The sequence below is a fragment of the Tachyglossus aculeatus genome, chromosome 4 (genome assembly GCF_015852505.1).
Source record: "Tachyglossus aculeatus isolate mTacAcu1 chromosome 4, mTacAcu1.pri, whole genome shotgun sequence".
Lineage (NCBI taxonomy): Eukaryota > Metazoa > Chordata > Mammalia > Monotremata > Tachyglossidae > Tachyglossus > Tachyglossus aculeatus.
The window spans coordinates 46,322,423-46,335,907 of NC_052069.1; the positions used below are offsets into that span (position 1 = coordinate 46,322,423).

At 43.9% G+C, this 13,485-nt stretch overlaps 1 protein-coding gene across 1 annotated transcript in view; it reads right to left on the reverse strand.

The window, feature by feature from the left end:
- The window catches only part of GLMN (glomulin, FKBP associated protein), an 83,776-nt gene that overhangs the window by 13,504 nt on the left and 56,787 nt on the right, over positions 1 to 13,485 (reverse strand). Inside the window, exon 15 of the mRNA XM_038745117.1 lies at positions 10,909 to 10,969. Within this exon, the coding sequence (XP_038601045.1) occupies positions 10,909 to 10,969 (61 nt within the window). The remainder of the gene's footprint in view (positions 1 to 10,908; positions 10,970 to 13,485) is intronic.

Below are 13,485 nucleotides of genomic sequence, written 5' to 3' on the forward strand. Positions count from 1 at the left end.
TCTGTCTCCCCCTTCTAGACTGTGAGGCCGCTGTTGGGTAGGGACCGTCTCTATATGCGCATCAAGGATTTCCTATTCCTCATAAAACTGGACGGGTTTCCTCGCCGCCTCGTCGACTGAATGTCCAATTCATAACGTCCACTACAATGTTAGTATGTTTGGTTTTGTTCTCTGTCTCCCACTTTTAGACTGTGAGCCCGCTGTTGGGTAGGGACCGTCTCTACATGTTGCCAACTTGGACTTCCCAAGCACTTAGTACAGTGCTCTGCACACAGTAAGCGCTCAATAAATACGATTGATTGATTGATTGATTGATTGGGGAGGTTACAAGGTGATCAGGTTGTCCCACGGGGGGGGGGGGGCGGGGGGCTCCCAGTCTTCATCCCCATTTTACAGATGAGGTCGCTGAGGCCCAGAGAGAAGTGACTTGCCCAAAGTCACACAGCTGACGAGTGGTGGAGCCGGGATTTGAACCCATGACCTCTGACTCCAAAAGCCCGGGCTCTTTCCACTGAGTAGGGACCGTCTCTATATGTTGCCAATTTGGACTTCCCAAGCGCTTAGTACAGTGCTCTGCACACAGTAAGAGCTCAATAAATACGATTGATGATGATCTTTCACTGGGATGGAGGGGGAATTACATAAAGCCTGTGTAAACGACGGGTTTAAGGGACGTTCAAAGTCACCCAGGGAACGTTCGGCCTCCAGAAGATGTCCTAGAGAGCCGGGGCTGGCATGGGTGTGTGGGTCTAAATCAGCTGGAGGAAGTGTATAATTAGCAATCAATCAATCATATTTATTGAGCGCTTACTATGTGCAGAGCACTGTACTAAGCGCTTGGGAAGTAATTAGCCATGGGCAGATGGCTCCCAATCAAATCTACATCTGGGCCAACTCCTACACATTATTTTTTCCCCCCACACTGGCACAGGAATTCCATTATCCCCCTGGGTGAATTCCAGAGACGAGAGAGTGCTAGAAATGCGGATCAAAGATTTCCTGTTTCTCATAAAACTGGACGGGTTTCCTCGACGCCTCGTCGACTGAATGTCCAGTTCCTAATGTCCGCTACAATGTCCATTTTGTAAACTGATTTTGATCTTCATGTTGCCAACTTGTACTTCCCAAGCGCTTAGTCCGGTGCTCTGCACACAGTAAACGCTCCATAAATACGATTGATTGATTGATTGATTCAACAATATTCACATGTTTAACTGGGATGGAGGGGGAATTACATAAAGCCTGTGTAATTGACAGGTTTAAGGGATGTTCAAGGTCACCCAGGGAACGTTCGGCCTCCAGAAAAATGTCCTAGAGAGCCAGGGCTGGCTTGGGTGTGTGGGTCTAAATCAGCTGGAGGAAGTGTATAATTAGCCACGGGCAGATGGCTCCCAATCAAATCTACATCTGGGCCAACTCCTACACATTATTTTTTCCCCCCACACTGGCACAGGAATTCCATTATCCCCCTGGGTGAATTCCAGAGATGAGAGAGTGCTAGAAATGCGGATCAAAGATTTCCTGTTTCTCATAAAACTGGACGGGTTTCCTCGACGCCTCGTCGACTGAATGTCCAGTTCCTAATGTCCACTACAATGTCCATTGCGTAAATTGATTTTGATCTTCATGTTGCCAACTTGTACTTCCCAAGCGCTTAGTCCAGTGCTCTGTAAGCGCTCAATAAATACGATTGAATGAATGAATGAATGAATCTTCGCAAGGAGTTGAGGGACAGTACGATATCATCCCTTCGCTGGACTGCTTTAGTTCGGGAAGCCTTCCTTTTTGCTCCCCCCGGGATTTTTTTGTTTTTCAATAATTTCTTTCTAGACACGTGGTGAGTCTGCGTGACCAGGTGGGCCTCCCTTCGGAGAGCACTTAATAATAATGGCATTTATTAAGCGCTTACTATGTGCAAAGCACTGGTTCTTTTAGACTGCGAGCCCACTGTTGGGTAGGGACTGTCTCTATATGTCGCCAATTTGTACTTCCCAAGCACTTAGTACAGTGCTCTGCACATAGTAAGCGCTCAATAAATACGATTAATGATGATGATGATGTTCTAAGCGCTGGGGAGGTTACAAGGTGATCAGGTTGTCCCTCGTGGGGCTCACAGATTTAATCCCCATTTTCCAGATGAGGGAACTGAGGCCCAGAGAAGTGAAGTGACTTGCCCGAAGTCACCCAGCTGACAATTGGCGGAGCCGGGATTTGAACCCATGACCTCTGACTCCAAAGCCCGGGCTCTTTCCTACTGAGCCACGCAGCTTCGCTTGACAGTCGGGTCGGACACAGTATTTTCCCTTCTTCTTCAATCGTATTTATTGAGCGCTTACTGTGTGCAGAGCACTGTACTAAGCGCTTGGGAAGTACAAGTCGGCAACATATAGACAGTCCCTACCCAACAGCGGGCTCACAGTCTAGAAGGGGGAGACAGACAACAAAATGAAACATATTAACAGAATAAAATAAATAGAATAGACATGTACAAGTAAAATAGAGTAATAAGTATGTACAAACATATATACATATATACAGGTGCTGTGGGAGGGGAAGGAAGTAAGGCAGGGGGGATGTTGGGTAGGGACTGTCTCTATATGTTGCCAATTTGTACTTCCCAAGCGCTTAGTACAGTGCTCTGCACACAGTAAGCGCTCAATAAATACGATTGATGATGATGATGATGGGGAGTAGGGACATCTCCAGCACTTAGAACAATGCTTGGCACATAGCAAGCACTCAACAAATACCATCATTATTTTCCCATGTTCCTAGCCAATACTAAATCACTTCGGATAGCAATTACTGTAAATAGCATACATTTATCTTTCCTCTCGTGTCTCTTTTTCCTTATTCAGTCGTTCATTCAATCGTCTTTATTGAGCGCTTACTGTGTGCAGAGCACTGGACTAAGCGCTTGGGAAGTCCAAGTCGGCAACATCTAGAGACGGTCCCTACCCAACAGCGGGCTCGCAGTCTAGGAGGGGGAGACAGACGACAAAACAAAACATATTAACAAAATAAAATAAATAAATTTTGTTATTTAAGCGCTCGCTATGTGCCAGGGACTGTACTAAGCCGTACTTATCTTATAAATACTAATAAGCATTAATAAATAAACTATTAATAATAAATAATAAAATAAATAATATAATAATATTATCTATTATAATATAATAATAAATAATAAAATAATAATAAATAATAAAATAACTAATAAATACTAATACTAATAAGTACTGTACTTAACTTATAAATAAAATAAGATTTATTTTATTAATGATATGTCTATATCTATAATTCTATTTATTTGTCTTGATTCTACTGATGCCTATCTACTTGCTTTTATTTTGTTGCCTGTCTCCCCCCCTTCTAGACTGTGAGCCTGTTGTTGGCTAGGGATTGTCTCTATTTGTTGCCAAGCTGCACTTTCCAAGCGCTTAGCCCAGTGCTCAGCACACAGTAAGCGCTCAATAAGTACGACTGAATGAATGAATACAAGTTAAACAGGTTGGACACAATCCCTGTTCCATATGGGGCTCACAGGCTTAAACCCCATTTTACAGATGAGGGAACTGAGGCCCGGAGAAGTGAAGTGACTTGCCCAAGTGCACAGGGCAGACAAGAGGTGGAGGCAGAATTAGAACCCAGGTCCTTTTGACTCCCACGCTCCTGCTCTTTTTCTAGTTTCCTTGCTTTGCACATAGTAAGCGCTTAATAAATGCCATTATTATTATTATTATTATTGACTGCAGGTTTCCTCTGCCAAGCTTATCAAAGATCACCAATGATCTGTTGGGCACCATATTGGTAATTTATTTATTTATATTAATGTCTGTCTTCTCCTCTAGACTTGCACTTCCCAAGCGCTTAGTACAGTGCTCTGCACACAGTAAGCGCTCAATAAATACGATTGGTTGATTGATTGACTGTAAACCCATTGTGGGCAGGGACTGTGCCTGTTTATCGTTACATGGTACTTATTTCATTCAATGCATTCAATCGTATTTATTGAGCGCTTACTGTGTGCAGAGCACTGTACTAAGCGCTTGGGAAGTACAAGTTGCCTCCCAAGGGCTTAGTACGGAGCTCTGCACACAGTAAGCACTCAGTAACTATGATTAAATGAAGAAGCATCATTTGCTATTTATTAGGTTTCTATAGGGACCATCTCTATAGGTTGCCGACTTGTACTTCCCAAGCGCTTAGTACAGTGCTCTGCACACAGTAAGCGCTCAATAAATACGACTGAATGAATGAATTTAGCTTCAATTCTACTTGTTCTAATGACTTTACACCTGTCCCCAAGTTTTGTTTTGTTCTCTGTCTCCCCCTTCTAGACTGTGAGCCCGTTGTTGGGTAGGGACCGTCTCTATATGTTGCCAACTTGTACTTCCCAAGCGCTTAGTATAGTGCTCTGTACACAGTAAGCGCTCAATAAATGATTGAATGAATGAATTTAGCTTCAATTCTACTTGTTCTGATGACTTGACACCTGTCCACAAGTTTTGTTTTGTTCTCTGTCTCCCCCTTCTAGACTGTGAGCCTGTTGTTGGGTAGGGACCGTCTCTATATGTTGCCAACTTGTACTTCCCAAGCGCTTACTACAGTGCTCTGCACACAGTAAGCGCTCAATAAATATGACTGAATGAATGAATTTAGCTTTAATTCTACTTGTTCTGATGACTTGACACCTGTCCACAAGTTTTGCTTTGTTCTCTGTCTCCCCCTTCTAGACTGTGAGCCCGTTGTTGGGTAGGGACCGTCTCTATATACTTCCCAAGCGCTTAGTACAGTGCTCTGTACACAGTAAGCGCTCAATAAATACGATTGAATGAATGAATGAATGAACGAATGAATGAATAATGTGCAAGACTCTATTCAGCTACAGGGGCCAGACAAGGAACACGGTCTCTTTCCTTTAGGATTTTCATTCGAAGGGACAGAATGATAATTCAAAGGAATTTTGAGTCCTATCCTTTTCCCAGGGAATAATAAGTGGGGAAGGTATAAAACAAGGAAAACTGCCACCTTCCCGGTTTTCGGCTCCCAAATTGAGTCAAGTCCTCTTAGGGCACTTGTTCAACCCTCTAAATTGGATGCTTGCTGTGGGCAGAGTCTACCAGAGAAGCAGCGTGGCTCAGTGGAAGGAGCCCAGGCTCTGGAGTCAGAGGTCATGGGTGCTAATCCTGGCTCTGCCAACTGTCAGCTGTGTGACTTTGGGCAAGTCACTTCACTTCTCTGGGCCTCAGTTCCCTCATCTGTAGAATGGGGATTAAGACTGTGAGCCCCCTGTGGGACAACCTGATCACTCCGTAACCTCCCCAGCGCTTAGAACAGTGCTTTGCACATAGTAGGCACTTAATAAATGCTATTATTATTATTATTATTATTTGTCAGCTGTGTGACTTTGGGCAAGTCACTTAACTTCTCTGGGCCTCAGTTCCCTCATCTGTAGAATGGGGATTAAGACTGTGAGCCCCACGTGGGACAACCTGATCACCCTGTTACTGCCCCAGCACTTAGAACAGTGCTTTGCACATTGTAAGTGCTTAATAAATGCCATCATTATTATTATTATTATTAATATTGTCAGCTGTGTGACTTTGGTCAAGTCACTTAGAGAAGCAGCGTGGCTCAGTGGAAAAGACCCGGGCTTTGGAGTCGGAGGTCATGGGTTCAAATCCCGGCTCCACCACTTGTCAGCTGTGTGACTTTGGGCAAGTCACTGCACTTCTCTGGGCCTCAGTGACCTCATCTGGAAAATGGGGATTAAATCCGTGAGCCCCACGAGGGACAACCTGATCCACCTTGTAACCTCCCCAGCGCTTAGAACAGTGCTTTGCACCTAGTAAGCGCTTAATAAATGTCATTATTATTATTAACTTCTCTGTGCCTCAGTTACCTCATCTGTAGAATGGGGATGAAGACCGTGAGCCCCCGTGGGACAACCTGATCATCCTGTAACCTCCCCAGGGCTTCGAACAGTGCTTTGCACATAGTAAGCGCTTAATAAATGCCATCATTATTATTATTATTACAAACTCTGTTGTTTTGTCCTCTTCCAAGTGCTTAGTACAGTGCTCTACACATAGTACGCCCTCAATGAATACCAGTGATGATGACAAATCTAAACAGTGGTTTGATGAGCTTTTATCAGAGTTATGGGGATTAAAGATTCATGCCCACCACTCGTCTGCTGTGTGACCTTGGGCAAGACACTTAACTTCTCTGGACCTCAGTTACCCCACCTGTAAAATGGGGATTAAGACCGTGAGCCCCGGGAGGGACAGGGACTGTTTCCAACCTGATTAGCTGGTATCTATCCCAGTGCTTAGTACAGTGCCTGGCAGATAGTAAGTACTTAATAATAATAATAATAATAATGGCATTTATTAAGCGCTTACTATGTGCAAAGCGCTGGGGAGGTTACAAGGTGATCAGGTTGTCCCATGGGTGGCTCACAGTCTTAATCCCCATTTTACAGATGAGGTAACTGAGGCACAGATAATGATAATAATAATAAAAATAATAACAATAATAATAATAATGATGGCATTTATTAAGCGCTTACTATGTGCAAAGCACTGTTCTAAGCGCTGGGGTAGACACAAGGTAATCAAGTTGCCCCACGTGGGGCTCACAGACTTAATCCCCATTTTCCAGATGAGATCACTGAGGCCCAGAGAAGTGAAGTGACTTGCCCAAAGTCACCCAGCTGACAAGGGGCGGGGCCGGGATTTGAACCCATGGCCTCTGACTCCAAAGCCCGGGCTCTTTCCACTGAGCCACGCTGCTTCTCGCTTAATAAAATACCATTACAAAAATTGATATGCACAGAATTCTCCTAGAGTAGAAATTGATATAGGATCCTGGCTCCCTTTATTTACCCTCCCTCGGCCCCATGGTAACTTAAAAACATGTCTGTAATTTACTTTTATCGTCTGTTTCCCCCTCTAGACTGGAAGGTCGCTGTGGGCAAGGAATGTGCCTTCCAACTGTGTTATACCGAATTCCCCTTAGAACTTAGTACAGTGCTCTCTGCACACGGACAGTGCTCAATAATAATAATAATAATGGCATTTATTAAGCCCTACTATATGCAAAGCACTGCTCTAAGCGCTGGGAGGGATACAAGGTGATCAGAATGTCCCCCATGGGGCTCACAGTCTTCATCCCCATTTTCCAGATGAGGGAACTGAGGCCCAGAGAAGTGAAGTGACTTGCCCAAAGTCACCCAGCTGACAAGTGGCGTAGCCGGGATTTGAACCCATGACCTCTGACTCCAAAGCCCGGGCTCTTTTCCACTGAGCCACGCTGGCTCTGGCTCAACGAGTACGAACCACTGACTAAAAGAAAACTACTCACGTCTACAATATTTCGTGCTCTGTGGGAGCTCAATAAATAGTGATGTTTTACATAAAGCAGCGTGGCTCAGTGGAAAGAGCCCGGGCTTGGGAGCCAGAGGTCATGGGTTCAAATTCCGGCTCCGCCAATTGTCAGCTGTGTGATTTTGGGTGAGCCACTTCACTTCTCTGGGCCTCAGTCACCTCATCTGTAAAATGGGGATGAAGACTGTGAGCCCCTCGTGGGACAACCTGATCACCTTGTAACCTCCCCAGCGCTTTGAACAGTGCTTTGCACATAGTAAGCACTTAATGCCATTATTATTATTATTATTATTATTATTATAAAGCAGCGTGGCTCAGTGGAAAGAGCCCGGGCTTGGGAGCCAGAGGTCATGGGTTCCAATTCCGGCTCCACCAATTGTCAGCTGGGTGACTTTGGGCAAGTCACTTCACTTCTCTGGGCCTCGGTCACCTCATCTGTAAAATGGGGATGAAGACTGTGAGCCCCCTGTGGGACAACCTGATCACCTTGTAACCTCCCCAGTGCTTAGAACAGTGCTTTGCACATAGTAAGTGCTTAAAAAACGGCATCATCATTATTATTATTATTATTATTATTATTATAAAGCAGCGTGGCTCAGTGGAAAGAGCCCGGGCTTTGGAGCCAGAGGTCATGGGTTCAAATCCCAGCTCTGCCAATTGTCAGCTGGGTGACTTTGGGTGAGTCACTTCATTTCTCTGGGCCTCAGTCACCTCATCTGCAAAATGGGGATGAAGACTGTGAGCCCCCCGTGGGACAACCTGATCACCTTGTATCCTCCCCACCGCTTTGAACAGTGTTTTGCACATAGTAAGCGCTTAATAAATGGCATCATTATTATTATAAAGCAGCGCGGCTCAGTGGAAAGAGCCCGGGCTTGGGAGCCAGAAGTCATGGGTTCAAATCCCAGCTCCGCCAATTGTCAGCTGTGTGATTTTGGGCGAGTCACTTCACTTCTCTGGGCCTCAGTCACCTCATCTGCAAAATGGGGATGAAGACTGTGAGCCCCTCCATGGGACAACCTGATCCCCTTGTAACCTCCCCAGCGCTTAGAACAGTACTTTGCACATAGTAAGCGCTTAATAAATGCCATTATTATTATTATTATTATTATTATAAAGCAGCGTGGCTCAGTGGAAAGAGCCCAGGCTTGGGAGCCAGAGGCCATGGGTTCAAATCCCAGCTCCGCCAATTGTCAGCTGTGCGATTTTGGGCGAGTCACTTCACTGGGCCTCAGTCACCTCATCTGTAAAATGGGGATGAAGACTGTGAGCCCCCCATGGGACAACCTGATCACCTTGTAACCTCCCCAGCGCTTAGAACAGTGCTTTGCACATAGTAAGCGCTTAATAAATGGCATTATTATTATTATTATTATAAAGCTCCCCTCCATGGAGTCCCTCCGCTACAGGTGAAGAAACATCAGGTAGTTTTAAATAGGTTTTGCCTAGATCCCTTTCAAATTTAGCTGTCACCCTGTGAACTCTACCTGAGTTTGGGGTCTGGTACTAAATTAAAATTAACACCAGAAGGCCAATTTTGGGAGGTTTGGTTCACTTTCGTAAAACCTCAGAACGCATTAATCCTCCTGGCCTACGCGTCGCTTCTGACTAAAACCACCGGCCACGCTCGAAATAAGCAGAGGGACGTTCGTATTCCCCCACAGTTCATTTTCTCCTCTTCCCACTGAGGTTCCAGAATTTAGGTAAAATTACATCTGCTACAAACAATCCCAAATCGACTAATACATTCAGTGACCTTTTCACATAATTCCTGGCTACCGGTCCCAATGCTTTTTTTTCTTTAATGGCATTTATTAAGCACTTACTATGTGCAAAGCACCGTTCTAAGCGCTGGGGAGGTGACAAGGTGATCAGGTTGTCCCCCAGGGGGCTCACAGTTTTAATCCCCATTTTACAGATGAGGGAACTGAGGCCCAGAGAAGTGAAGTGACTTGCCCAAAGTCACACAGCTGACAGTTGGTGGAGCGGAATTTGAACCCATGACCTCTGACTCCAAAGCCCGTGCTCTTTCCACTGAGCCATGCTGCTTCTCTATAATAATGATGGCATTCATTAAGCGCTTACTATGTGCAAAGCACTGTTCTAAGCGCTGGGGGGGGATACAAGGTGATCAGGTTGCCCCACGTGGGGCTCACAGTCTTAACCCCCTTTTTACAGATGAGGTAACTGAGGCTCAGAGAAGTTAACTGACTTGCCCAAGGTCACACAGCTGACAAGTGGCGGAGCTGGGACTTGAACCCATGACCTCTAACTCCAAAGCTCGTGCTCTTTCCACTGAGTCACGCGGCTTCTTTTCAAGCTACGCAACGATTTTTTAATGTTGGAAATCACTACTGAAGAATTTCTGAAATAAGGCTCGCTTTGAAGAAGGGAGTTTGATACAGAATTAGAGTTTCAACGCCACTATGAAGTGCTTTACCTTTTTTAGGCGATAAAGAGGAAGGAAGAAAGAGGACAGAGGATACGGGTCACGTTTCTTATATCATCATCATCATCATCAATCGCATTTATTAAGCGCTTACTGTGTGCAGAGCACTGTACTAAGCGTTTGGGAAGTACAAATTGGCAACATATAGAGACAGTCCCTACCCAACAGTGGGCTCACAGTCTAAAAGGGGGAGACAAAACCAAACATACTCACAAAATAAAATAAATAGAATTGATATGTACAAGTAAAATAAATAAATAAATAGAGTAATAAATATGTACAAACATATATACATATATACGATTCCCCTCTCCCCCCTCAATCCACACTGAATATTGAGAAAACTTTCTTTTCGCATCTTTACAACAGGATCTACATATTCATTTCTTTTAATATTTTCTAAAAGAGATTTTTAATACGTTTGTGAGTCAGGTAATGTAAGTGAAGGTGACTCACACAGGGAGTGAAAATACTGAATAAGGTGGGTGGTAGGAGGAGGAGAAAAATCGGAGCTAATTTTACACCATGACAAATCTTCTTCAAATAGATATTCATATTTGTAGAGCCCTTCTAACAATGAGAAAAAAAATACCTAACTTCCTACACATTGTGCAAAAAGGCTGTTAATTCAGCAGTGAAAAGACACAAAGGATTTAATTTGGCATTCGTGCTGAGACTATTTCCAAACCTTGAATTTTAGAACTTGAAGCTCGTTTTAAAAGAATGCCTCTCGAAATCAGGATCTGGGGCTGCCGGGCAAGCAAACCTAAAATTTTTCTGTTTCCTGAAGGACTGGACGCTTATGAAGTCTCGTCTGTACATATTTATTCTATTTATTTTATTTTGTTACTATGTTTGGTTTTGTTCCCTGTCTCCCCCTTCTAGACTGTGAGCCCACTGTTGGGTAAGGAACGTCTCGATATGTTGCCAACTTGTACTTCCCAAGCGCTTAGTACAGTGCTCAGCACACAGTAAGCGCTCAATAAATACGACTGAATGAATGAATGAATGACTGAAGTGAGGAATGATCAGAAAAATCTGAATTTTTTTTTCAGATCTACTACTTACTTGATTGTCCGCATTATCCTTGATAACCAAGTACCTCAGTAGATTTAATGAAGCCATAATCCTGAAAATGAAAATAGGCAAATCATTACAGTTCAGCAGTTTTGCATTTACGTATTATTGCAGCTTCAACACCAATTTTAATTAACAGGTTACCTTTGGACGCGACTGCTCTGAGTTATAAACTGCTTCACAGGAATATTCATAAATGAATCGGTACAGTTTTAAACAGTAATAACTTAAATCTCTTCCTCATAAACCAAGGTTGTGATAACAATTCATGTTTACTTGCTCTCAGGGCGAACTCTGGAATTTTCTTTTTGTTAATGACGGGGGTTTCCATTTTTTACTACTTAACCACCTTCAGTTTTGGTGTCTCCAAACTGATATTCATTCATTCATTCGACCATATTTATTGAGCGCTTACTGTGTGCAGAGCACTGGACTAAGCGCTTGGGAAGTCCAAGTTGGCAACATCTAGAGACGGTCCCTACCCAACAGTGGGCTCACTGTCTGATATTACTCTATTTATTTATTTATTTTACTTGTACCTATCTATTCTATTTATTTTATTAGTATGTTTGGTTTTGTTCTCTGTCTTCCCCCTTCTAGACTGTGAGCCCACTGTTGGGTAGGGACCGTCTCTAGATGTTGCCAGCTTGTACTTCCCAAGTGCTTAGTACAGTGCTCTGCACACAGTAAGCGCTCAATAAATACGATTGATTGATTGATTGATTGACATTGCCATTCTAGCATCTCGTTTAAGGGCATCCCATCCACAAACTCAGATTTGATGGCGTTCTAAACCAGCAGATTTCCCGGAGAATGGCTGGACACCTTGGATTAAAATTTTCCTCCCACAAACATTCTTTTATCCGCACTGGACTGTAAGCTGGTTGTGGACAGGGAATGTTATATTGTAGGCTCCTAAGTGCTTAGTACACCGTGCTCTGCACACCCAAAGCGCTCAAAAAATACTTCAGATTGATACTGAAAGCCAAGACGCCCTACTAAGAGCTCACCTCCTCCAGGAGGCCTTCCCAGACTGAGCCCCCATTTTCCTCTCCTCCTCCCCATCACCCCCAACCCTTCCTCCTTCCCCTCCCCACAGCACCTATATATATTTGTACAGATCTGTTACTCTATTTTACTTGAACATATTTTCTACTCTATTTATTTTGCTAATGATGTGCATATTGCCATAATTCTATTTATTCTGACAGTTTTAATAATAATAATAATGGCATTTATTAAGCACTTACTATGTACAAAGCACTGTTCTAAGCACTGAGGAGATTACAAGGTGATCAGGTTGTCCCACGGGGGGCTCACAGTTTTTAACCCCCATTTTACAGATGAGGTCACTGAGGCTCAGAGAAGCGAAGTGACTTGCCCAAGGTCACACAGCAGACATGCGGCAGGGTCGGGATTCAAACCCATGACCTCTGACTCCAAAGCCCGGGCTCTTTCCACTGAGCCACGCTGCTTCTCTATTGACGCCTGTCCACATGTTTTGTTTCGTCGTCTGTCTTCCCCCTTCTAGACTGTGAGCCTGTTGTTCGGTAGGGACCATCTCTATATATTCCCAAGTGCTTAGTACAGTGCTCTGCACACAGTAAGCGAGAAGCGGCGTGGCTCAGTGGAAAGAGCCCGGGCTTTGGAGTCAGAGGTCATGGGTTCAAATCCCGACTCCGCCAATTGTCAGCTGGGTGACTTTGGGCAAGTCACTTCACTTCTCTGGGCCTCAGTGCTCTCATCTGTAAAATGGGGGTTAAAAACTGTGAGCCCCCCGTGGGACAACCTGATCACCTTGTAATCTCCCCAGCGCTTAGAACAGTGCTTTGCACATAGTAAGTGCTTAAGAAATACCAACATTATTATTATTACTTCACCTCCCTGATTTCCTATTACAACCCAACCCACACTCTTCACTTCTCCAATGCCAACCTACTCACTCTACCCTAACAATAATAATAATAATAATAATGACATTTATTAAGCGCTTACTATGTGCCAAGCACTGCTGTAAGCACTGGGGAGGTTACAAGGTGATCAGGTTGTCCCATGGGGGGCTCACAGTCTTCATCCCCATTTCACAGATGAGGGAACGGAGGCCCAGAGAGGTGAAGTGACTTGCCCAAAGTCACACAGCTGACCAAAGTCAAGAAAATAAGTCCCCTTCCACTGTAAAACAATGGCAGCGCTTCCAGCCTTCTCCTATATCTCCCTGTACATCCCGTAAACTCATATGCCAGCGTAAACTCAAATGCCATCATTAATTATTATTATTCATTTATTCAATCGTATTTATTATTAATAATAATAATGATGGCATTTGAGTTTACACTGGCATATGAGTTTATGGGATGTACAGGGAGATATTTATTAATAATAATAATAATAATGATGGCATTTGAGTTTACGCGGGCATATGAGTTTACGGGATGTACAGGGAGATACAGGAGAAGGCTGGAAGCGCTGCCATTGCTTTACAGTGGAAGGGGACATATTTTCTTGACTTTGGGACCCCCGGAAAATAATCTTTAAAAGTTCAAAAGCAATTCAAGTATTTCTTGAGTT